This window comes from Galeopterus variegatus, unplaced genomic scaffold (genome assembly GCF_000696425.1).
Source record: "Galeopterus variegatus unplaced genomic scaffold, G_variegatus-3.0.2 Scaffold6522, whole genome shotgun sequence".
NCBI classification, from domain to species: Eukaryota; Metazoa; Chordata; class Mammalia; order Dermoptera; family Cynocephalidae; genus Galeopterus; species Galeopterus variegatus.
This window is the reverse complement of record NW_007732633.1, coordinates 66,030-93,326: the sequence shown is the minus strand read 5'-3', so window position 1 is coordinate 93,326 and position 27,297 is coordinate 66,030. Positions and strand designations below refer to the sequence as shown.

General features: G+C 35.4%; 1 protein-coding gene across 1 annotated transcript in view; it reads left to right on the top strand.

The window, feature by feature from the left end:
- Positions 1 to 4,344: 4,344 nt before the first annotated feature.
- KIAA1109 (KIAA1109 ortholog) overlaps positions 4,345 to 27,297 on the top strand; it is a gene marked incomplete at its 3' end in the record, with an annotated part of 85,966 nt that continues 63,013 nt past the window's right edge. The window contains exons 1-6 of the mRNA XM_008590969.1: positions 4,345 to 4,403; positions 5,871 to 5,958; positions 15,527 to 15,656; positions 18,139 to 18,255; positions 19,521 to 19,599; positions 20,806 to 20,870. Coding sequence (XP_008589191.1) covers positions 15,560 to 15,656; positions 18,139 to 18,255; positions 19,521 to 19,599; positions 20,806 to 20,870 — 358 coding nt within the window. The remainder of the gene's footprint in view (positions 4,404 to 5,870; positions 5,959 to 15,526; positions 15,657 to 18,138; positions 18,256 to 19,520; positions 19,600 to 20,805; positions 20,871 to 27,297) is intronic.

The window sequence follows — 27,297 nt, the reverse complement described above, 5'->3', positions numbered from 1 at the left end:
ATTGTAATTTTAAGAAATTAAATGATAGTGGAATAAGAACCTGAATTAAACATTCAAGACAACTTTAACATATTGAACTCAGTGGCATTAAATTCCTTTATGCATTAAAACTACAAACAATATTCTGCTTTAACATTGTCATTGTTAGTATTATCTGTGAAGCAGTTGTGATTTTACATTATTATCCTGTTGCACTACTGCATTTGAGAAATACTTTTCTTTACTTGGGTCTGTTATGGAGTAGTGAAAAATAATGTGTGTTGAAGTTAGATTCACTTAAGTTCAGGTTCTGATTTTACTTTCTAGCCTGTGTGACCCTGCGTATGTCATTTAACTTCCTTTAACTCCCCTCTCTGCAAGTGGTATTCATGTTAAGGGTTGTTGTATAAGTTAAATGAAATAGTATTTCTAAGGCATTGGCTAAACACCTGGCAATTAATATATATTTAATAAATGATCACTGTTATTATTTACTGTATTTTTGAAGTACATTTTATTTTACTCTAGTGTAAAACATTTTCATTGTGAAAATATCAATGTAAACAGAAAGCAGCTAAGTTTGGTTAATTTAGTGGCTACCTCTGTGGATTATTTTGAAAGCATTCTGTTTTCATCTCTAAATAATTATTATACTGTACCTGAAACTATACCATTAGAAATTTATTTCATATAATATTTTTAAACTTGAATATTTTTATTGTCTTCATTGATTTATTTTTAGGGTTTTTTATATAAAAGTGAAATATCCCCCAGAAAGAGGTGAGGAGGATAATTTCAGGGGGACCATGAGAGTCTGACTTAGTCTGACTCAGAGGCTGGCCTTTGTATGTGAACCTGTGAGTGGCAAATGAGAGAAGCAAGGGGGAAGGAGAAAGCTGAAAGAGAAAAACTTCACCTTTTCACCTTGGGCCCACCTTAAAAATATAGTGCTCTTCAGTGAGCCAAAAGAAACAGAAAATAAAAAAAAATTCATATCTTTTTAAATTCTTTTTTTAAATCACTAGACCACACCAAAAACCTGCGCACGATTGTTCATAGTACCTTTACCTGTAATAGCTCCCGACTGGAACAATCAAAATGTTCCTCAGTGGGTGGATGGTTAGACTGTGGATCATCCATACCATGTAATACTACCCAGCAGTAAAAAGAACAAACTACTGATAAATGCAACAACTTGGATAAATCTCAAGGCCATTATGTAGAGTGAAAAAATCCAGTCTCTAAAAGTTGCATACTGTGTGTTTTCATTTATATAACATTCTTGAAGTGATGAAATTATATAGGTGAAAGACAGATCAGGGTTAAGGGATGGTAGGGGGAGGGGAGTGGGTGTGACTACAAAGGGGTAGCACAAGGGAGATCTTGTGATAAAATACTTCCGTATTTTGTTTCCAGCGATGGTTACCTGAATTTACATGTGATAAAATGGCATAAAGCTATGTACACACATTGTACCAAAGTCAAATTCCTGGTTTACATATTGTACTATGATTACATAAGATATGACCATTGGCGGAAACTGGGCGAAGGGTGCATGAGACCACTCTGTACTATCTTTGCAACTTTTTCTTTTCTTTTTTTTTTTTAAAGATAACCGGTAAGGGGATCTTAACCCTTGGCTTGGTGTTGTCAGCACCATGCTCAGCCAGTGAGCTATCCGGCCATCCCTACATAGGATCCGAACCCGTGGCCTTGGTGTTATCAGCACTGCACTCTCCCGAGCCACGGGCCGGCCCTCTATCTTTGCAACTTTCTGTGCATCTATAATTATTTCAAAGTAAAATGCTAAAAAAAAATAGGTGGCTTTCATCACTAGAACAATTTTAATTTAAGTTTCTGGAGGCAGATTCTTTGGTACCCTTATTTTAGTGGTATGCTAGTGGAAAATAAAAGTAGGTGGAAGACTGGAGAAGGCAGTAAACCTTGTCATGCAAATTTAGTGAGCCACAAGAAATGTCAGAAAGCTGAATGATTTTCACAAGATTAAAGGCCTTTAAAACAGAAAGGCTTTAAAAGGAATTCATTTTTTTATGATGTTGCCAAATGCACATCTATAGTTACAGGGTGACTCTTGGTCATAGGAATGGGAAGGAAGTAGAGGCAGAATTTACAGATTCCCACAGTCCCCTCACATCTAGAGGAAGGCAATAGTGAATTTCAGCTCTCTCCTGTCCCATCCCCCTCTTTAACTCTTCCCCGTAGCTCCAGGGAAATTGAGTTTCAGTTTAATTTTTGATTTGGGGAACCTCAATTATATCTAGGTAATTTCTAGTCCATAGAACTTGTACTGGGACAATTTCCCTCTTGGGCAAAGTCGGTAGTTTGGCTGTAGCAAACTTGAATCCTTGTGGGGGTCCTGGAACCTTACTAGGGAACAAAGATTGAGTAGAAATCTTATGGACTTTGAAAAAGACTATTGAAATTAATAGTAGAGGTACAGAAATAAACTCTAAAGAGTTAATTTAAATAAGAGTGGTAGGAGTGTCCAGGTGGCAGGTATGCTTTTCTACTTTTGGGTTTTATCTAGTCCTTTCATAAACCACTTCTGTCTGGATCTCCATTTCTTTATATGCAGTAAAAGTTAATTATGGTACCTATTTTTCGTATTTTCTCATATATTTTCTGACATTATCTTTTTTTTCTCTCTCTGTTCTCCTGACTACTCAGCATCTGGCATTAACTTAAATTTGGTTTCATATGTGTTCCTTTTGAAGTAAGAATGGAACTCCCATGTGGAAATGTTAAGAGATGTGATACTTTAGTTCCGGAAGTAAATCAGAACTAGAGATTTAGACATTTCGAACTTGAGAGGCAGTCTATAGTAATGCTTGAGAGCGTGAATTTCAGAGCCACACTGCTTGGGTTCAAACCCTGGCTCTCCAGTTTGGCAAGTTATTTAACTACTCTGTGCCTTAGTTTTTCAATTTGTGAAGTGAAGATAAATGGGGATAATGAGAATATCCCTCATAGGGCTTTGGGAGGATTAAATGAGTCAACCCCTGCTAAACACTATTTGCTATTGCTAGTACATCACTGTTTGCATTTCTAATTGTCTTTTTTTTCTTCCATAACTCATATTTCAAAGCTGCCCTAACGTTTATTTATTTTGCTTTGCTGAGTTCATGTCAAGGCAGAAGTATGCCCTATGGAAAATAATGAACTGTTATTAAATGTATCTTCCTTTAAAACATATTTTTAAATATATTTTAAAACAAAATATATTTTAAAAGAAGAGTTCTGAGGGGATTTCAGTGATTTATTTTAAACTCAAACTCAATTCATGGTTGACTCTTTCTAGATCAGAGGTCATGAATAGGCAAACTATAGGCCAACTATGACAAACGTATTTTTTTGGTTCTTAAGGTGTTATGCAGCCTTTGAATTAATGCCAATATTTTATAGTTGGGAAATTTCACATGAAAATCCAGATTAGCTTTCTTTCTTTCTTTATCCCCCTAGCTTTCTTGAAATATTCGAACATCTGGCAACCCTGGGCCTTCATGCCCACATCGACAATAGTTGGTTAGAGCTGAAGGTTTTAGAATATGAGCTCTCCAGTTATTTGCCTCTAATTGTCTTATGTGCGTCTTCCAAATATGCTCCAAGCAATCTAAAAGCTTCCACAGGGCTAACACTGTCTTCCACTTTTCTCTTCCTAATAGAGTTTGTACATAACAGGTGCGTAAATAAATATCTGCGATAAGCCTCTAATTCCATAAAGTCGTTTGTCTTGGTTCACCAGCTAAATAATGAGCCTTTCTGCTAAAAATGGTGAGCACTAAACCACTTTCCATTAATATAATAATAATAATGGACTTAGCTGAGAGATATAGTGTGGCATCATTTCACACAGTCAAGCTTCCTTTATCGATCAAGTCATAAAAGTATTTCTCTCTACTCCGTGGGGACTCATTTCACTTCACACACCCACCGGATTCGTCTTTTTGTTAGCCTCCTTTTCCCACGTGGCCTTATCTGCCACCTGGTATCAGGAAGGCCACTAACTTTACCCTTGGGTGGTAGCAAAGTGATTTTCAAACCCAGACAGCGGTATCACGATTCAGAATCCGTTCCCAGGACTGTGCGAGGGGAGAGGGGCGGGACTAACGTGCCTCGCGTGCCTCGAGGCGCCGGCGCCGCTGACGTATGACGCTACCGGTTGACGCAGCCGCAGTGCCGCCCGACCTCAGCTCGAACCCCGCCCCTCCTCCTCCGCCCTCTGGGTGTCGATGGCTGCGGCCCGGGCATCGACCTGGGGTGGTGGGCCCGGGCGGATGGGCTAGAGGGTTCGGGTGCGGGCGCGGGCACAACTCCATAGGCCGCGTCCAGCTGGGCCCTCAGCCGCCGACCAAGGCCCTCAGCGTCCCTCGGAGAGAGGCCAGGCTGGATCGGCACTCGCCCAGGTGAGGGGACCGGCAGGGTTGAGATGGGCAAGCATCTTTTTCCAGTGTCTCTAGACATCGATCGGGTCGGAGTAGTAAGGGTTTTGGCTTCGTCGCTGCTCCGGCGATTCATCTCATATTCCTGTGCCATTCTCACCTGCAGCGCGGGGACCTGTAGTCCGGGAGTGGGAGGGCAGCAGGAAGGCCTGGAAGGGCCATGACAGTCAGGTGGTTGGGGACTCGGATGCAGGAGCGGTCGCTGCGGGTGGTGATGAGGCGAGTGGGCGGCGCTCCACTTGCTGGTGTGTGGACTTAGCGTGAAGGATCGTGCACTCGCACGCTCGGACTTCAGCCTTGCGAGCAGCACCGGTTTGAGGTAAACCCGACACTGCTTAATGCAGGGTCAGTTGACCAAGGGCGGTGAAACCTTAGATTCCCCGCCTATTTCTTCCCCAGGCTTGATGTGTTCTATTCTGAATTGGCGCTTGCTGCAATATATTATGGAAGAGTACATTTCAGCGGAATATCCTGTTGGTCAAAGGAAGCTGAAGTTAATTTTCCTTCCTGATGGTATTGGTTGTTTTTTTACCCAGTTGGCCTTAGTATTGACAGTACAAAGTTAGAGGTGTTTGTTAAGGGGAAAGAGTTGTTGTAAATTTCCTCTGTAAGGAAATCACTGGTTTTTCTGTCTAAGCGTGTAGGTTTCAATCGGTTTCATGTTGCTCTTTTCACCCTGTGTATAACAATGAAGCTGATTTATTCTGTCATCTAGACGAATAAAGTATAAAAACTGATGAATTAACGAGAATATTTGTTTTATGGAACTATTGAATGGTACAAACTTTAGTGCATATATCTCATTTAATCATCAACAATCCTATCGTGTAAAGTCTATTGTTATTCCCATCTTATAGATAAAAAGCCTGTAGCCCTAAAAAGTAATATGTCCAAAGTCAGAGCTGTGATTCAAACCAGATAATCTGACTCTAGTTTACAGTCCCTTAACCGATATACTATACTATCTCCCTATCATCTTAAGAGTTTGCAAAAAAAAAAGGAGAAAAAGTTTACAAGATGATTTTCATTTGGTAAAAATGTGCCAGGTGCTGAAAATAGGAAAGTAAGGCACCGTTCTTGCCAGCAAGGACAAAATAGTTTGAGAGAAAAACTTTTTCAAGGCCACACTTTGAGTATGTTTTAAAGGAATATTTATCATCCGGAATCTTTGACTACCAAACTCATGCTCATTCTATCAATACAGTGGTTTTGAAACCTTTGGAAGGTCTTAGCTTGAAAGTTGTGTTCCTGTGTAGATTTAGGATTGTTTCTTGTTTGGAAACTTTAAGCAAGGAAATGTAATATTGGACTAACATTAAAGAGTTTCCTTATGTGTGTTCGTGTGTAATCAAATAATTTAATCTGAAATGGTTGCATGGCTCATAAAGCCAGAATACCTTGTATAATTGTTTATAATGCTGTTTTTTTCAGATTTGTTAAGATGAAATACTGCAGAAGTTTCTTTTGAAGATAAGGAGGAGGAAAAACAGAACATTGCAGACTCAGAAAAAAATATTGGGTAAATATTTTTGGCTAAGATTTTTAAAAAATTGAATTTCCAATTAAAGCTCAGATAGAGAAAATCTCCTGACTTTCTGCCTCAGTCGTGGTTTAATCTGCCTGTATGGTCAGGGAATGGGGCTGAGTAATTGGTGAAGCAGGGTCACTGAACATGAATGGAATACAAGGGTTGCAGGTCAAGGATACTTTAGATTGACTTCCACTGAGATAGGAAAGAAGAAGATGGTGATGATTATGGAGACATGAATTTATCAGAGGCAGGATAGAGGTTACTCTGCAAAATCCGTGATTCACTCCTGTGATCTGTAGCATTCTTGGTGTGGTTTTGCTGACTCCTGATCTTTTGGTAAGGAGGAGAGTGAAGTAGTCTAGCTTAGGGTGACAGATATGAACCATCAGGGTAGAGATAAGTTGAAGACCTCTTACAAAATTAACTTTCTCATACTTTGTATTAGTTATCTATTGCTTAGTAACACATTATCCCAGAACTTAGTGGTTTAAAATATAAAACATTTATAATCTCAGAATTTCTGTGGGTTGGAAATTTGGGCATGACTAAACTGGGTGCTTTTGGCTCAAGGTCTCTCATGAGGATGTTGCCAAGATATTGACTGTAACTTCCATCATCCAGGGGCTCAACTGGAGCTGGATGATTTGCTTCTATGATGGCTCACTCATGTGGCTGTTGGCTGGAGGCCTCAAATCCTCACCCTGTGGACCTCTTCATAGGGCTTCCTAGATGTCCTAACAAGGCAGCTGGCTTCTGGTGCAAGTGATCTGAGAGAGAGCAAGGAGGAAGCTGTGATGCCATTTTTGACCTAGTCATGCACCATTGCCGCTGCCATATTCTTTAGAACTGAATTACTAAGCCCACACTCAGGAGGGAAATTAATTAAGTTCCACCTCTTGAAGGGAGGAATATCCAAGAATTTTTGGACATATTTTAAAACTACCACACACCTTCTATCAGTTGTCAATTTTATTGGTGGCAAATAATCTCTTAAAATATATGTAGTTAGGGCTGGCTGGTTAGTTCACTTGGTAGAGCATGGTGTTAATAACACCAAAGTCAAGGGTTTGCATCCCTGTACTGGCCAGCCGCCAAAAAAAAAAAAAAAAGGTAGTTATAGCTTTTATGACCAGGAGGTGAAAGAGAGGTACAGAAAAGTGGGGAGGTGGTTAAGTCAGATTTGTCACACTTTACAATTTGGCCTTGGTCATAGTTGGCTTTGGTCAAGCTGATCAGGCTTCATAGCTTGATATATTACCTCTTGTGTTTATTCAGAAAGGTACGGTTGCTGACCTTTGATTTAATGAGGCTCTTTTCAGGAGAATAAATGCCATAGTGGGCAAAATATGAATTTTTTATACCAAAATAACATCCGTATTAGCTCCACAACCAGAATTTTTGTGCTGCGAGAAAGGAACTCATTTTTCATAGAAAAGAAACTGAGGACTAAGAGGTGATTACTGACTGTCAACGTAAATGATACGAGAAGCAGAGACTCTGGAGCCAGATAGTCTGGCTTCAAATTCAAATAGTCTTGGCTAATTGACTGTGTTTGTGCTTAGCTTCTCACTGCCACAGCTTTCTCATCTGTAAAATGGGGAATTGTAAGTGGGTAGTTATTTGTGATGATTAGATGAGTAAATGCATGTTAAGTGTTTAGAATGGTGCCTCACACAAAGAAACAGTAAATAAATGTTAGGTGTTATTATGGTAGCTTTATTTTATCATTTTAATGGTGAGTCAGTACCATGGAATGAAAATTTTAAAGAGTAAGGTAACATTCACCAAAATGTTTAAAGTCTAAACTTTAGACAACTGACCTTATTGTACTTTGTCACTTTTTATATATATGTAAAGTATCTTTCTGTTAGCTTCATGTGCTTTTAAAATACTGTCAGATATCACCAGTAGTATTATACAGGCCATATACCCATAAAACTTCCTGAGGAAGCATTTTTTTGTTAGGCTGACATAAAAGTTCAGTTTCAATTGTAGCAATATTCTCAGCTCACAGAAATTGGCTACCAAGGGGATCTGCATAGCAATATGCTAATAAAAAATATTTTCTCTGAACTTAAATGATGAGAATGTTAGTAAATATACATGGCCAGTTTTTTCCTCTCTCTCTCCCAGGTCCCTATTTTGTTGGGTGGGTGGTTTGAATATATACGCAGGGTCTTCAAAAAGTTCATGGAAAGATTTGTATTATCTTTTAATTCCATTTTTCCACTAACTTTTTGAAGTACTCTTGTATTAGGTAGGGTTTTCTGACCCCGGTGGCTTATGGCTAGAAGATATGAGAGAAGCTTAAGAACCAGATAGTAGAAAAGGAAATGGTTTTATTTCAAGAAACCTTTAGAATTTTACTTTGCTGATACTAGCATTCTAGTGTTATTATTTGGTGTTCTGGAATTTTTGTTGTTGGTAGTGGTGGGGGGTCACTGGCTGGTAAGGGGATCCTAACCCATGACCTTGGTGTTATAAGGCTGTGCTCTAACCTGCTGAGCTAACTGGCCAGCTCTGGAGTATTTTAAATCAAAGTAGAAGTGATACATTGAATTCTTGACTAAAAGAAACTTGCAGAATCTGCATTAGCCAATGCAAAAAGCGAAAGTGAAGCCCCACAACTAATCAATTTATGGGGTATAGAAGGTCTAAACCTTTCACTCATGGTAATTTCTGTTGATCTCTTTGTATTGCTGACCATATTAAGGAATATGCTGAAGTAGTAATTAGTTCTGGTGGACTGTTAAAGGTGGATAATGTTTAAAAATTGTGGTTTCTTATAGATTTGGAGAGGATGAAGTTAGTTTTTTTTTTTTTTTCTAACCATATTAGCAGATACGTTTTCTACAGGTTTTTAAAAAAATGTATTTCAATAAATATTTAGGTGAGCCAGCATAAGTTTGTGGCTAGACCGGCCCGTGGCTCACTTGGTAGAGTGCGGTGCTGATAACACCAAGGCCACGGGTTCGGATCCTATATAGGGATGGCCGGTTTGCTCACTGGCTGAGCATGGTGCTAACAACACCAAGCCAAGGGTTGAGATCCCCTTACCAGTCATCTTTTTTTTTAAAAAAAAAAGAAGTGAGTTTGCTAAAATGCAACATTTTTGTAGGATGATATGACTTAGATGTTAAAAATTCTCCCAGTACCAGCCAACAACCCCCCCCAAAAGCAAAAAATATATCTTCCATATATAACACGAAGAACCGTTTTTGTAGCATAGATTGTGAAACTAAAAAGTACTTTTTGTTTAGTTTGTTTACTTTGCTGCTTTATACTGTTTGAATCATCAATCGCCGTATCTAAGTATCCTTCTGCTTGGTATTTCATTTGCTTCTAAGATTCATGCTCATTGGTATTTGTGGAACTATGTTGTTTATATTAACTTAGTACTTTCTTGATTGTTATTTATGCCAACTAATTTCTCTTAGTTGTAAAATTGTTATTAGTTAAATATATGTTTTCTGTTACATACTGTAAGGAATGAAACACATTTTAATCATTGTTTACTGCTGTGTATTTTATTGGGCTTTTTTAGCCTTCACTTTTTTGTTCTTAAATTGATTTTTTAAAAGAACATTAATAATAGTAGCTTAGCCACCACTTCTGTGATGTGTTTTTTGTAAAGCCTTGTGCTATAAGTTTTCTGCTTGCATTTTTTTTTTTTTAAATGCTGTCAGCATTTAAGGAAGAGATGGCCTTGTTACTATTTGGAAACAGGCTCAAAGAGATTCAATAACTTGCTCAAGCTGTTTTATAGCTAAGGAAAGGATAGAAGGGATGAAGCCAGCTTTCTATTTCAAATCTGCCTTTAAAGCCTTCTCTATTTCCAGGATACCAGACTATTTCTATTATTTTTGATTGGATGTTATTTTACCACTTAATTCTATTGGGCTCTAAAGTTAGTTAACAGATGACATTGTGTTTGTTGTATGTAGACTAGGACTGTAAGGGACCTGGAATGACTCTTCCTAGATAGAAAGGATTATACCTAATCTATTTGACCAAAGAGGATAACTGCCTATTTTATTTGCTTAAATGAACAGAATCGGACATTATGTAATTTTGATTTACATACACAAAGCCGCTGGGGCTGGCCAAAATTGTTAAGGAGGCTAAATCTACTTTTGTTGCCCACCATCTCCTTTTTAAGATTTTCCCCATCAGAAATATTAGGTACTGCTCCTTTCTTTTCTTTTTTTGGTAGCTGGTTGGTCTGGTGATCTGAACCCTTGACCGTGGTGTCCTAATACTGTGCTTTATCTAACAAACTGAGGTAACTGGCCAGCCCGGTAAGTGCTGCTTCTAATGACTCTAATGAATCAGTTTACTCTAGAAACACATGGTAATAATTAATAGTAGGTATTATTGAAATACCATAAAGATATCTTTGTATCTTAAAAGAGAATATTAATTAGTATTCTTGTGCTTTTTTTTTTTTTTTTTTTTTTGCAGCTGGCCGGCCAGTACGGGGATTGAACCCAGAACCTTGGTATTTTCAGTCCCTAACCAATTGAGCTAACTGGCCAGCTGTGGTTAGTGTTCTATTTAAAGGAATGGATGGTGGAATTTTGGGCCTTATATCCCAATGGGTAAAATTTCGGGGGCAGAGAAGTCTCTTCAAATCACTATGCACTCAATGGGTAATGCCAACCTTTTCCTGCATTCCAATACTGTCTTAAATATATAAAGTTTAAATATTTTTTATGTGAGATGTTCAATTGCAGTAGACAGGTCTGTATTTTGTTTACTTTATTTGTGTAGCATCACAGAGTTGGAAAGAGCTTCACAAAGTCATTTGTTTTAGGCCATCTACCTTTAGATTGGTGAGTGCTCAGACTACCTGTGTCACTTTAGAAACCGTTCACACAACTTAAACACTCCTTGAAACTTCATTTTGAAGTTTTGTAGAAATGTTATATGATTTGATTTGTGTTTTGTTTTTGTTTTGGGATGTCCTTATACTATAGGAGATAAGCAGTCTGTCCAGGCAGTTCCTTTGTGTGGTATTTACTGAGATCTTTGGGTCAATTACTAGTTTTCTTAATTGTTAAGGAGGAGATAAATTACTCTGAAATTGGGAACCCTACAAAAATATCTCAAGATAATTTGTTACATAAGTGCAGAAACCAAACAGCTGAAATGTTTTCAAGTAAGTATATGTTCTGTAACAGTTAATATGTATCAGTAAAATTTGGCTAAGCAATGAAGAAATGAGATTGTACGAAGTTCACCGAATTTCTAGTATACAGTAATGCTGTATGTGCTAATAGGTGCTTAATCTTACTTGATGATGAAGAAAATGTGAATGTTGATGGAGTTCAAAGGAAAGCTATAAAGTTGATTTATTTTCTAACCTCTAAAACCCATGGAGTATCCTTTATGGAAAAGGAATGGTGCTTAAATCCAGAAAACTTTAATATAATGGTCTGAAGATATGTAGATAGGTTTTATACAAATAATTGTAACTTCATTGTTGCGTGAGGGACTTGAGTATGATTAAAATTTTTTTCTTTCATTTTTGTTATATTTGGAATTGGGCTATTAAAATGTTGAATATTCTCTTTATCTCTTAAACTCCAGCAAAGGAGAACCAAATTTTCCTGAGAGGTAAAAAGATCATTTAAGCGTCTCTTTGGCCCTGAATACATTGTAAATACTTGCTTATGTTTGGCAATAGCTCATAATTATGTGATTTTTTTATAATGATGTATTTATTTTATTCATTTATAAAACAAATATTTATTGTGAGACTACTGTATACCAGGAACCTTGTTGGGTATTGCACACTCAAATGAATAGGGCAAGGCCATCATTAAGGAGCAGCTGCCTAGTGGGGAAGATGGACTTCTAAACTGATAATTACAATATAGTGTGATAAGTGCTAAGATACAGGTATTCATTCAAACAGCATTTATTTAGCATTTTTTATGTTGTCAGACATTGTACTAAGATTATTGTAAATATTCCAAATCTTACACTTAATATTCAGAAATTCTTAGCTGTATGGCAGAATTTTTAAGCTTAATAAATATTTGTTGAATGAATAAGCAAAAAATAGACGTATGTTATAAGACAGTCTTACTATGTTGCTTCAAATAATCAAAATAAAGTGGATACTTTTCCATGACAATGCCAGGGTAAGCTGTGGCTCTTTATAGCTAGGTCTTTTCAAGTAATAGTCATGTTATATAGCCATTTCAGTTTAAGCCTGATGTAGGGAAATCTTTCCTGCAATTCTGTTCAAATTATGGGGTGATATTTGTTTTAGAGGAGCGATGTAGCCCTGGGAATAGATTTACTAGTGCACTGAGCTTTCTTGAGGACCTTTGGACAGATGCACAGATGGAAGTTGGGGGGATTGTTATCACCCCGTTCTTCTCAATCTCCTTTTCTGATTTAATCAAATTATTCTTGCTGAGGTGGGGTAGAGTTGGGGAATAAGGGGTACACTGTGAAGATGAAGGCCCTCTCATCCATATTTCCTTTCAGCTACCACCCTAGGGCCATCCTTCTGCTAGCTGTTATAAACATAAATTAAACTTTAAGAAAAATAGAAGAGGAAAGGGGACAGTAGAAGGCAATGGGGTTAGAACCAAAAAATTGGGAGTAATGAGAAGAATGGAAAGAAAGGGATGAAATAGAGGAGGATTTAAATAAATATGAACTTGACTCATACTTTAAAAATATGTAGAAGTATGTGGTGCTGATAACACCAAGGTCAACAGTTCAGTCCCTGTACTGGCCAGCTGCCAAAAATGAATGAATAAATAATAATATTTAAAAATAAAAATATATAAAAGCAATCAGATTCCTTCATCTTTCCACCACAGAATCTCCCTGCACCTGGGTCTTTCTGTTCAGATGAAGGAAGTGTTTCTCTTTCTGTCAAAAGCTAGTTCTTGCACATATATGTGCTCTGGATTGAAGTAAGATTTTTACAACCTTACAATATTTTATTAAATATTATGTGCTTTAAATTGTATGGTTTCATGGTCTCTTCTAAAGAACAGGGTCATCTTTCTTACAAAAGAAAATTATCCTCGGATTTGATAGAACTAGTTATAAGTAATAAAATAGTGTCTTGTTTTGGGATTCTGCAGAAGGTAACCTTGGATAAGGGTTCAAGTGCAGGTAGTTTGTTTGGGAAATGATCATAGGAAACACTGGTAGGGTAGTAATGAAGTAAGAAGGGAAAGGGATGGAAGCAATAAAGGGCATCATCCTGGCAGTTACCACTGTAGGCATCTAGAGCTCACTCCTACTGATGAACTTTCAGAGACCAAGTAAAATATGTCCCACAGTTATCCTAAGCTATGAGATTTGAGTGTTTATCCACCAGCTTCCTAGTCACCATTGACATTAACTTTGGCATTTCTACCTTGCCCTTGAGTGCAAGCTGAATGTGTCCTTGCAGTCACATAAGCTGAAAGCAGCACTCAGCAGACTGTCACATAATGAGCAATCTTTCTGTGTAGAGGTGAATGCCAACAGTACATGGGCAAGACACTAATAGCATTGGCTGCCAATAGCAAACATTTATACAGTTTAATATCCATGATGTGTCATACATTGTTCTACATGCTTTATCTGAACTCATCAATTCCCACAATACAACTCTTATGAGATAGGTACTATTAGTACCCTCATTTTGCACATGAGGAAACAGCACAGAGAGGTTAGGTATTTTACCCACGGTTACACAGCTATAATTTCAGAATTGATATTTGAACCCAGTAGTCTAGTACAGAGTCCATACTTTTAATACATATAGTGGGCTGCTTCTGGAACAATACAGCCCAAAGCAGATCCTTTTGATTCTACTGCCCTTCTTTGATAACTGCCTCTTCTTTCTCCCTTCCACCAATCTTTCCTTTTAGAGAACACTTTACTTTAAAGAACACTTTACTTCCTTATTTGTAGCTATCCTCCCCCTTCTACCATTCTAGAACATTATAGGCATTCCTTCTTTCATTCTTACACTCAAGGCTGTGATAACAAATAATTCTTGCTAGGGTGTACAACTGATATTTCTGAGGTTATGTGATGAAGCCTTCTGAGTTTGATATTGCTCAGTGAGTATTTGCATTTTAATTTTTTAAAAAAGACAACTGTTTACAAATTATGAAAAGAAAGATGTGATGGTAGGATGACAGATGACTAAGGTACTATTTTTGGATTTGGACACCCATTCCTTGGCCATGGTTGTAAGGAGAGGCCAAGAGATGTGTGCTTGAGCAAGAAAAGCCCCTTTTCTACCTGTCACGTCCTATCCTACAGTCACCACTTTCCCTTTTTCTTTTTAAATAATGTAAGTATTACATGCTAATTGTAAAACATGTAAACAATACCCAAGTGTCAAGAGTAAAAGTTAAAGTCCTGCTTCACTGCTTCTCCTTCCCCCAGAATCTCCTCCCACTGCTCTCTCCAAAGATAATCTCCCTTATGGCTTTGATAATGTTTTTGAAGATAGAAAAAAAAAAGTATGTTATGTATCATATGCATATGATACATAATGCATAATTTTTTAAAAACATAAACGGAATACTATGCATTTTGCTTCTCAGCTTGCTTTTTTCCTGCTAATGTTGCATGCATCCCGGACATGTGCTGTGTCAGCTGGTGAGAGCTATCTCATTCTTTTAAAAGGCTACATATTATTTCATAGAAAGAATGTACCATAATTTAACTCTTTTCCTATTTATAGACATGTTTCTCGGTTTGTCATTATATGATATGTGATATGGCAGTGATTGTCCTTGAAAAAAACATCTTTGTGCCTGAGGAAGTATTTCTGAGGAATAGAGTTCTAGAATTGGAATGTCCAAGACAAAGCACATAAACTTTCATAGTTTTTATGGTATCTGATAAGTTGTTCTCTCAAAGACTGCCAGTTTACTCCCATCAATTGTGGCATCAACTTGTACATAAATCTGATAGGTAGGCAATTTGTTAAATTGAGTACTATCATTGTACAGTGTTTAGTGATGAGTGCTTACAGAGATACTGTGGCAACTTTTTGACAAGCCTGGGTAAATTTGTCTAATGTAGATGGTTAGTAGTTATTCCCTTCTTATTGTTAAGATAGATATTTTTTATTACACTTGAGAATATTTTGAGCCAGAGTATAATAACTCAATCTTAGTCTGTAATCATATTTAGAATGGTGAAATCAGGACATTACAAATATGATTCATTGTCTTATATTTTAGATAGAAGTGTGGACATATTTTGTTTTTGTTGTTTGTTGTATTTTTTTTTTTTGACCGGTAAAGGGATCACAACCCTCGGCATGGTGTGGTCTGTACCACGCTCAGCCAGTGAGTGCACCGGCCATCACTATATAGGATCTGAACCCGTGGCCTCGGCACTACCAGCACCACACTCTACTGAGTGAGCCACGGGGCCGGCCCTGTTTGTTGTATTTTTGCATTCTCATCACTGAAGGAAATAGAAAGTGATTTATTAAATTCACCTTTTTTTCCCTTACATGATTTCTCTTGCAATTTTCTAAATCTCTGATTCAAAATTTAACCTTTGGCTTTTTTAGGCCTTTAGATGCTGTTCTGGAAAAACTTAAGTAATGGATCAAAGGAAAAATGACAGTATTGTCCCTAGTATCACTCAGTTAGAAGATTTTCTTACAGAACACAATTCCAATGTTGTTTGGCTCCTTGTTGGTAAGTAGAATATACTTTCTTGAACTTTATTGTGTTTTACATATAGATTAACAACAGTCAGATTTTAAGTAGTCATTGACTGAAGTTGGAATCCTTACATTTACTTATTTTTAGGAAAGAAGTTTTTAATTTGTATTTCTTGAATGTTTGCTCTAGAAACTGCTCTGGAATGCTCTTTACTTTTTCTTAGGCTGCCTTGTTTTCTGATTTAGGGAAGGTGGGAAGAGAAGGACATTACATTTACTTAGTTTATCTTTCCTCTTTCATATTCCCCTATCCCCCAACACACACACACACTTTTGTTGATTTGTTTCATTATAAAAGTAATAAATCCTTATGGTAAAAAATATATATTTACAGTAAAATAGAATGTATGTGCCTCATTAATCTTTTAATCTCTTTCTTCACTCCTTATGTACTTGTCAGTGGGCCAGCTATTAATAATTTTTTGTATAATCTAGAAGTTTTCTAAATATATTCAAATAGTTCAAAACAGTGTATAATTAAATGGTAGGGAGAGAGGGAGGGAAGGAGAGAATGTGAGTGAATGAATGAATCAGTATGAATGAATGAAAAGGAGAAATAGAAAAGTAATAACAGAGAATGAAGATATTGTCAGAGGCTGTTATTGCCAAGGAAGTTTTTGTGAAAGAATGGTATTTGGTTTGAATTTAAGCATAGGAATTGTAAACATAGAGAGGAAAATAGGCAGGGTAAGATGGGGTAAGAGAGGAAAGGGTGGTTAATGATTTTTGTTGAGCATCTTCTGTGTGCCAGATACCACAGGAATTTTGCATATGCTTTCTCAATGTCCAGTGCAATCTTATGAAGGTTGGTTTTATTCTTTTCCTCTTAATATGTTGGGGAATTGAGGCCCACAGAGATTAAATAACTTATAAGGGTTACACAGCTATTTTTTTCTGAGTGTATGCTTAAACTTTTTTCATGACACCATAGGATGTGGGGTAGGCGTATAGGTCTACCTATAAGGTATATATAGAAGGAATTATAGTGCTTAGTGATTTGTAGGTAGGATTGGGTTACCATTTAAACTTTGAGTTCTATATTTTCTATTTGACAAAAGTCAACTGTTACCTTTTAGTTTAATTAAGGCAGAATTCTTCCTTATTTTCCATTTGTCCCCTTTCCTATCACTTAGAATTTGTCTTGCTCTTTCCTCTTCTATACAACCCCTTTCTTAAGGAAAAAACTACAGCAACAAGCAGGCAAACAATCCCTTTGTTTTACTAGTGGCCTTATGATATTGAAAGGAGTAGGGGGGTGGGGCATGATACGATGAAAAGGCCACAGTTCTAGGTTGCTTAATTCTAAAAGCATACTTTCTCAGCAAATGCCTCCTGCCTTTCTGAAGGGCCCATAACAACCTGCTGTTGACACAGTAAAAATTTTTACAAAATAATTTTAACCTTAAAATACAATGGCATATCATCAAAATAACTTTTCAAAAGAATTTTTCTATAAATAATTTTTACGGGAAAATCACTTGCTGTATTAAAGTCATTACCGTCAATCTAAGCTACCCTGAGAAATATTGTATTTTATTTTGGCTCTCAGGGACAGTTTTGTTTTATTTATATTACATAATTTTTTAAAAAGTTAAGAACTTAATGTGCTGTTGCTCAAAGGTTACACATGTTAAGTTATGTTACTTTCTCATAATTTAGAAGATAGTTATACTTTTAAAAAGAATAAGTAAAAGAAAATTTATCTTTTTTAAAAGATAAATTTAAAACATTTTAAAGATTTTATTATCTTTTTAAAAAACTTTCTTGTGTTTTATCTTTTGTATATTCAAAACTAGGTTTTTTTTGGAATATAAATTTTATAGTTGACTAAAACCTTTCATAAAAAATCTGGTCAAATTTGAAATCATTTACTTTAGCATATTCAGTGACATTATTCAAAAGTAGGTTATTGTCTTATCAGTTACAGCAAAATATATGGTATAAGGTGGGATACTTAATATGTCTTTAGGCTAAAATTCCCGCTTCTTTTCCATCACTTTTTTAAAGCAGAGTTTGCCGATTTGAAAAACAATGGCTTTTCTCTAATTTAGAAAATCATCAGTTTTCTTTCTTTTCAAGTGGCTGTAGGCTCTCTGAGGAAATAGCTTGGGAATGAACTTGCATATGAGATCTTGGCCTAATAAAGGTGGATATTTTTCAGAATATTCAGAATATAGGCTTTCTTCTCTAGGAACGTCTTTACATATGTTTAGGGACTAAAACAGTACAATGCAGTGAAAAAGGAAACAGAAAAAAAGGAAAGATGTGTTTGAAACATTGTTTTAATTGATCTGATGGGAGTCTGCTTTTCTGGCTAATGAATGAAGAAAAGGAAGAAAGTTGGGTAAAGGAAAAATCAGTCTCTGGTTTTAAAATTCCAAATATTAAAATGTTAAGAGGACAGATTACCATATGGAAGTAAATCCTATAATTTCTGAATGTTTTTCTCCCAACAGCTACCATTTTGTCCTGTGGATGGATTATTTATCTAACATATTATAATTCTCGGAATGTTGGTCTTATTTTAACCCTGGTTCTTAACAGATTATACAAGCATGGCTATATCCATATTGGTAAGTTCGAGTAAAACTGATTTTTTTCTTCCACGTAATCTTGAGATGTATATTATAAATTTATATTTTATAAACAGGTAGTAGCTTTAGAAACTTACCTTTGTTTCATGAAGGTTTAAATAATGTAACTGGAATTTCTCTCACACCACTCTTTGACTAGAGAGGAACTACCACTTGGTTATGTCCTTTACCTCATACCTGTTTCCTAAAGTGTTTCTATAGTAACTTTTTAACTTCTTTTTTCTTTACAAGAAAACTTTTGTTTTCTTGTAAAAGATGCTCATTAAAAGAATTAGAAAAATTTAGATATATATAAAATATGGAAATAGAAGTTTCTCAAGAGTCCACCATCCAAAGAAAATTTCCAATGCCTGATGTAGTTTTTGCCTTTTTTTTTTTAAAGTAACCCATGCTTTAAAAATCTATACATTGGAGGACCAGCCCGTGGCTCACTTGGGAGAATGTGGTGCTGATAACACCAAGGCCACGGGTTCGGATCCCTGTATAGGAATGGCTGGGTAGCTCACTTGGGAGAGCGTGGTTCTGACAATACCAAGCCAAGGGTTAAGATCCCCTTGCCGGTCATCTTTTTAAAAAAATATAAAAATAAAAAATAAAATAAATAAATAAAAATCTATAGATTGGAATCATCTTGTATATTTCATTTTGTGGCCTGCTTTACTAATATAATTTCTGACTACTTATAAGTGGGAAGTTTGCAAGTAGATAGGAGGGTGTGTTAGGAAGCTTTGTGCTTTGGAATTCCTTATATCAGTGGGAAAAATGTTGGGGGGGAGCAGGGAGGGGTGACTGCCTAGAACCATTCTAACCTTCCTTATAGTCGTATACCTCGTAGTGGACATAAATAAAACCTCTCTCAAACATATGTAGTCTTCCATTAATTTGAGGCAATGGCTGTTCTTGTAGTCCCTCAGATTAATGGAGAAAAATGGTGAGTAAGTCACTGTTTTGGGTTTATTTAATGGCCGTGCATAATTAAGGGTATGATCCATAAGAAGTGGCTACTTAAACTAATGTCCTCATATGGTTATTTAGTAGCTCAATTCATAGTGATGATACATGTGGCGTTTTTTTGTTTACATTATGAAAAAATGATAGAAAATTAATAAGGCTGTGAGGATATGAGGAAGGGAATGGAAAGAGATCATTAAATTAAATTAAATGCTAAAATTATTTTAAGTTTTAAGGGTTCTACTATGTATTAAACAATTACATTAATTACTGTTGTTTTTTTCCTACAACAGGCTCTTTTTCTTTTTCTGTTCTTTCTGGAAAAGTCATGGTTCGTGAAATCTATTACATTACAGAAGATATGTCTATTAGGTAACAAAATTTAAAAAGTGCCCGTCTTAAACAAACTTGAAATATTGTAAAAATGTTCTGATTATTTTATTGAATATGACTTGCTTCTTCAAAACCATAAATCAAAAATCATTTTTTTCCCAGTAAATTGTACTTGGTGAATTGATGTTTTAAAACGTTTTTATCAGTAGAATAATCTTACTAAAGTTTAGACTGGCAAAAAGTTTATCAAATAGCAGTTTATAGAAATAAATAACCTCATTTCATTTCTGGATGAAAAATTGAACCACTAAATTACCTATCTTTGTTGTAGAGTTCATTGTGGTCATTTGTTGTATAAAACAAGGTTCAGGGATGTTGATAGCTCTTATCCATTATTAGAGGTTATCCTTACTAGAAATAATGAATTTATGGAATTATTTAGCATCTGTTAGCAACTCTAATTTTACTCTAAGAAGGAAAAACAAATTTAAATATAATAAGAAATGATAATGTGTTTGAAGTGTTCCTTCTTCAGTAAGCCTTGAGAGAAAAGCCTACTCTACTTTTGTGATTTTCTTACAATTTGTAACTTAGAATTCAAAAGCTTTGAATTTTTTGAGAGGTGCTAGGGTTTGGCAGCACTCATACCTCACTTAAAACTGTAGCAGGCAACTTCTATGCTAGTCTAAAGTTATTTCCAAATCAAAAGTTGAGAAAAAAAGTTAAGAGGCTGTAAGTCCATCCTTTGGGGGCATGTGGAAATAGATCATTTACAGAAATGAAGGAAGATCTTTCAAGATTTGGCTTTTTGTTTATATAATTTTTATACTTTTAAAAACATCATTTTTTTAAATTAAAAAAATCATTTAAAAAAGAAAAAATTTCTATATCACTTCATTTTTCTGTTAATGTCATCTAGCATTACATTTTACCAATTAGAATCTAATATTTCAAAACATGTCATACATGATAAATATATAAATTTTGATTTGTCAATTAAAAACAAATTAAAATAATCTAACAAAGCTATGCAAAGTCTCTTTTCCTTTTTTAACTGGAAAATTATGAAACATTATACTTTTGTAACTCTTAGTTCTCAAAAAGATATTTATGTATGCCAGTGTCCTTTTGAGAATTTTCTGTATTTCCTTATTCATGATCAATTGTCTGCTTTTTGTAATAACTAAGAAATGAGTTAAGTAAATTGTTATTTAAGTTCTCATTTTTGTAATCTACCTTGCTTAGAATTCAAGATGGATTTATCATTTTTCGGTGGTGGAAAATGTATAACCCAAAGCAGAAGCAACATGGTGAGTTTTAATTTTTTTCATGTGTTTAAAATGTCCAATCATATAATCAGAATTTTTATTTATGGATATTTAAATGTTTCAGATTTATAATAGTTATTTTTTAAAGTTCTGGAGTTTATAAAACTCTAATTTTATCACTGCTTGGTTGAAAATCTTTCAGCAGCTTTCCTGTTGAACCTATTGTTTATTCAGGGTTATCCTCAATATAACCTCTACTCATATTTCTAGCCTTTGCTTATTATATTTGTGGACCTAATACATATTGTAGTTCACTGGCCTCCCTAGCACTCTAATCTTTCTAAGACACCTCCTACTTTTCAGCTTCTATGCCTTCATTCATATTTCTACCTGACACTGCTTCTAATTCTCTTTTATCTACTGTGATAAGGATGAACAGAAAAGGGGTAGTGCAGACCCCAAACTAGCTTCTGGGTTTGCTTTTGTCATCAGAGCCTTATCTTTGTCATTACAGAGTTTTCTCCCCAAATCCTTATTTCATGACTCTATGAGTGCTTCTGTCTCTGCCCCAGCCCTTCTGTCTATATTAACCATAACAGTGGCTTCAAGGAGAGTAGACCCTGTCTTTACTGTCTAGAGTAGTGGTTCTCAAACTTTTGATCTCAGCAACCCTTTACACCTAAATTATTGAGGACCCTGAGGAGCTTTTATAAACTCATATTTATGTGAGTTTTATCTATTTATATTTATTGCATTAGAAATTAAGCCTAATAATTTAAAAAATATTTTCAGTTCATTAAAAATGTTGATAATACATTATATATTAAAATAAATAACATTTTATGAAAAATAAATTTTTAAAGAAAAAAGTAATAAGAGTGGCATTGTTTTATATTTTGTAAATCTCTTTAATGTTTGACGTAATAGAAGATTACTGGATTCTCACTTATGCTTCTGTATTCAGTCTGTTGATGTACCATATGTTAAATAGCCTTTGAAAAACTCCACTCTCCACTCATGGGAGAAGGGTTTTGAAAAAGTCAAATATGTCAGCTAATAATACTATGAAAATAGTTTTAACCTTTCGGACCCCTGGAAAGGGTCTTGGGACTTTCCCAAAGGTCCCCGGACCATACTTTGAGAACTATTGTTCTAGAAAATTGTAGGTGGGGCTTGGGTGCTTAAGGTCAGAAGAGGGTGAACTGCTTTACCTTTTGTTTAGCTATCAGGATCATCTGTGTTTCTGGCACCTCATGTTGAGGTTGAAATGATGGTTAGTTTTTATATAACTTTGGAATGTTCCAATTAGTTGTGTGTGTGTATGTGTGTGTGTGTGTGTGTGTGTGTGTGTGTGTGTGTGTTTGATGGACTCACTTAGTAATCTTGCCATCATTTTTATTTATTTTTTATTTTCTTGCCATTATTTTTGTAACTTTATTTCTATAGGAAAATAGGTTTAAATTTCCAAAAGTTTAAAAACTTATCACAAGTTTGAGCCAGCCTAAGTTACTTTAAATTTCACTATTCAATATTATTTAGTCTTTTTTCTTTTTGCTATCATTCCCTTGCCCCCATGTAACTTTCTCCCTTTTATGTAATATATTGGGTACTCTTCCTTAAAGAGGCTAGCATGAATGGGTTAGTATTTGGCATCTGTAGAACTAATGAAATCAGAATGATTAGAAATTAGAATAAAGGGCAGATTTCTTTTCTGGAAAAAGTATTCTAACATCTAGAGTTGTTTATTAGAGAAATTTCATCAGAAGCTGTTTTATCATGTGATAAAGTATTCTGAGGGAGTTTAAACTGACCTTTTGCAGTTTTTCACCTGTGATTTTGAATAGCTATGTGTTCTTAACAGTCTCTAATCTGTGATTTTAGAATATCAGTTGTTAAACCAGCATTTTTACCTCTTAGCAATTGCTATAAAGCATTCTTATGGGAAAAAATTGTTCTTTACTTGGTCAATATGTTAGTGCATTGGGAATCTTTTCAGTTTTGACTTTTCATACTGAATAAATTGAAAATAAATTTGTGAATAAATTCTAAATTCGAGTCACTCTTCTACACTATTATCCATGTTAAATTTTGTGGATAAATTATTTTTGATTATTTTTTGAATTTTATTCGGCTGTAAGCCTTAACAGTGGAATTTAAGTAAAGATATGTTACTTGTTCATAGTGCAGAGATGGCTAAAATTTATTCCTAAGAGCCAAGACCTTTTGACTTTAGTCCCAGCTTTTGACACATTCCCTTAACTTTCAGCAGACCCAATATTCCTGCCTCTGATTTAGTTTGTAAGGTATATCTAGTTTGTTCCTTAGGGATAGATTTACTTTAGGAGCATATTTTCCCCTGCATGTCATTCTTCTGTTAATCTGGCAGTCTGTTCATTAGATGATTTACTCTTTTGACTTAATCTTTTTTTTTTTAAACATGTTTAGTTAACATAAGCTATATTGTTAAGAAGACTGCAGTGGAGCCAAAGCAAAAATCCTCTTGGTTTATATAGCTGGTTTATGATTTTAAAAGAAAAACATACTTTTTTGTATATTTATATTAGAAATTTTATTCTAAATTATTTTTAGTGTTTAGGATGTTCATATGAACAGATAGAACTGTAGGGGGGCTTGGTGAGGTAGAGAAGGAGGCCCGTTTGACCTAGCACCCCCACCCCATGCTGTTTACCCCAGGATTCTGAGAAACACAGTTGGAAAACAATTGATCTTCTCAAACCCCCTCATCAAGTTGGAAATAACTAATGTTTTAAAACCCCCCTCATTTTGCAGATGGAGAAACAGAAATTCCTGTGATTGTAACTTGTAGAGCCAGAACAAAAGCTATGTCTGCTAACTTCCAGTCTAATGCTGCTTATATTATAAAACAGCCTTGTCAAGTGCGGCCCAAATAGGCGCTTGGAAATTCTTACCATAAACACTGATTGCAGTTTATGGGGGGAATGATGACATTTGCAGTATCCAGAGGCAACTGAAAGTTTTAAAGCTAAGCCTAATGGGATTGTCCATTTCTTAGACATGAGGACTACAATCTTAAATCGCTTACAACTTTTTTTTTTGAAGAAAGTAGTTACTTCATTTTATCATGAAATACCACATCTCCTTACAGTGGATTGTGCTTTACCAAAATATGAGGATGAAGTCAATAGTAACTGACTCAAGTCCTTCATAAAAGAGGTAGTTTTTAACAAAAATCTTTACTTTATTTAACAAGTATTTATTTGGCATTCACTTTATTGATCATTGTGTTAAACTGGAAGTGGGGGTGGATTAAAAAAAAAAAGAGGAACTGGGTACATGCTTACAAACAACCATAAAAAGGGGAGAGAGAGCAGTGAGTGTGGGTTGAGGAAGAATGCTGAGAAACATTCTCAAAATTTGTAACTTCAGTATAGACCATTTAGTGTGGTCCCAACAGGATCATGGTTTAATGATGTTTAGAGTTCTGCCCATTTGTCAGGAGACAGAATGGTAGATGGAGGGTTATTGTGAATGCCCCGTTCCTTATGCAGCATGCATGGTGATGACAGTAAGTAGGATTATGTCAGATAGATGTGGAGTGGAGGGGAGGGTAGATCAGATGGAAAACTGGTTTGACCAATGGCGTTGAAGTTAGAAAACAGGTGTGTTCAGAAATTAGCAAATCAATTCGGTGGTATATGTAAGGTAAAAGAGTAATAGGGAATGATTTGCAAGCTGTTTTATGGAGGACCTTGAATACCTGGTAGGCACAGTCATCTGATGAATAGACTGCAAGTTTAACAGAAGCATGACATGTCGGGGAAAATATGCTCCTAAAGGTTTTTGGGCAGGGAGTGACATGAACTTAGCTCTTTTCAAAAGACATAGCAAAATGTAATCAGTTTCAGGTTCATACACCTCAGATTAGTATAAATAGTTTAAATATTGGCCATCTCTTGACTTGCTCTCCCTTGTCATTTCCTTCAGTGTATTGAATTCTTTTTGTCACTCTTTTAATATGTTAGCATATTTCTGTGTCTCTCTGTTTGCTGTCTATAATTGTCCATAATATAGAGCGGAAATCTTACCTTAACTTTTAGATATTTTATGTTCTTAATATTTACGGATATTTAAGTCGTTCTTTCTTGATTGTTCTTTTTTATTTTCTGTGTACTAATGGTTTTCTTTCTTTCTTTTTTTCTGGTGGCTGGCCAGTATAGGGATCCATCCAAATATTTGACCTTGGTGTTCTGACACCACACTCTAACCAACTGAGGTAACTGGCCAGCCCTGCCAATGGTTTTAAATAAAAAAAGATTCCTCACCTCTTTTTTACAATGATGTTAGAGGTTGGTAGACTTTATAAGTTTTTCAATTACTAATTATTTGCTTATAGTTTTTCCTATGTTATAACATTTAACTCTATGTGTTTATCAAGAGAGGCACAGCTGTGCCTCTCTTTCATATGTTTTTAAAGGAAATTCTCTGTCAGAGAGGATGACATTATTACAGCATGCTCACAGTCAGGCCCTTGAGAGGTAAAGACATAATGCTAAATAGCAATGTAGGAATAAGCAGTTTGATCTAAGTACATTATTAGTCTCTGATAATTCAGGGACATAATTTAGAGTATAGTACATAGAGGAATGAATAGACTGCAAACTAAGCTTTTGACAAAAGTTAGACAGTATTTTAAAAGTATTATATATAATATTATTATTATAGTAGATTATATTCACTAGCAAGACCTTACAATCTAGATATTATTCCTTGATTGCTGATTAAGGGCAGATCCATGTTCTTTGACAATTAACCAAGCAGAAAGTGGAGATGGTTGACATTTCTTGGTGGAAAATTTAGAAGCTTAATTGGGGCATGTACCTGAATAGATGCATAGCCACCCAGCCTTCTAAGGAGATGGACTAAGGGCTGTCTGTGGGTGGGGCCAAGATTTTTGTTAGGAATTTTTAGAATTACTTTATTAAGAGAACAGAGGGGTGTTCAAGTGCCCAAATTCTATGTCATAGAGCTTGGTTGGGATAATTTTAGCCAGGGGCACATTTGGACTTGTCAGTTGTCCAGTATAGCCCTTTAAAAAAGAAAAAAGAGGGGCTGGACGGTTAGCTCAGTTGGTTAGAATGCTGTGTGATAACAGCACAGTCAAGTGTTCAGGTCCCCATACTGGCCAGCCGCCAAAAAAAGAAAGAAAGAAAAAAGAAAACAATACATCTGATTTGTTTACCGTAGAATTTATTGCAAAATATTCCCTAGATTATGAAATTAGTGATCTAATATAGGTGGTTGTTGGCTAAAGGCCAATTAATGAGTTATCTGTCAAAAACTTTCTGTTTTTAGGATAGTTGATTTTAATTATTTTAGAAAATAATTAAATAGCAGGACCAGTTGCCTCTTAACATGTGGTGACATATCATAATGTTTAAATGAATATGGATCTGAATAAGTAGTCATGCATCCTTCTCACCCAGAAGGAAATATTACATTGAGAAGTGAAAGGATGATGGTAAAGCATTTCCATGTCTGTTACTTTATCTCTTAGAAGTTTTAGCCTAATATAATCTAGTACTTTTAAAATTTATTATATTTAAATCTTATTTGTTAAATAAATAAATAAATAAATAAAAAGCTGGGAACAGTTTTTAAAACATCAGTAGACTGTTTTGTTTTTGTACTAAGTATTCATTCTAAGTATTATAAGGCCTTGGCAGCACTTCTGCACCTTAGCTTTTTTTTACTATAAATAGCATGTGTCCTGATTACATAATTAAATAAGTATCCTTTTCCTAATTTCTCATTGAAAAACAGGAACTCTCAATTAGCTGTTTGCTTAGGAGACTTGAGCTGTTCTACAACATTCATTTATTCGTCTTCTCCATAAATTAACTGCTTGTTAGGTCAAGACCTTTTATTTCAATAGCCTTCATCTACTGGGTATTAAATTTAATTAATTAATTAATTTTTGGTTGCTGGCCACTACAGGGATTGAACCCTGGACATTGGTGTTATCAGCACCATGCTCTAACCAACTGAGCTAATTGGCCAGCCTGTTGGGTATTTTATTAACAGTTATTTTGGGGGGCCCATTATGTGAATGCCACCATGTTAGAAGCTAAGGAATATGGGAAGATTTCAGCTTTCAGGGATAGAGTAATCTTAATGTAGAGGTGAGATTTAGAAGAGGCAGTTGATTATACTGTTTTTAAGTCATATGTAAAGTTTCTACTTTGACTCTCAGTATCATCAGAATCAACGAAATCTAAAAACTGCTTTCAAAATTGCCTGGAGAGGGAAAAGTCAGAGAGAAATCTAGTGTTACAAGAATTTAGTGATTTTAAATATTGCATTTAAGCTTGAAATATTGATCAGTTTTTCATAGAATATGAAGAACAACTGGAATCTTTTGATAAACTTCTGCTTTCAGAAATTAATAACATTACTTTTTGCTTTGAAATAGTTACTACATTCATAAATA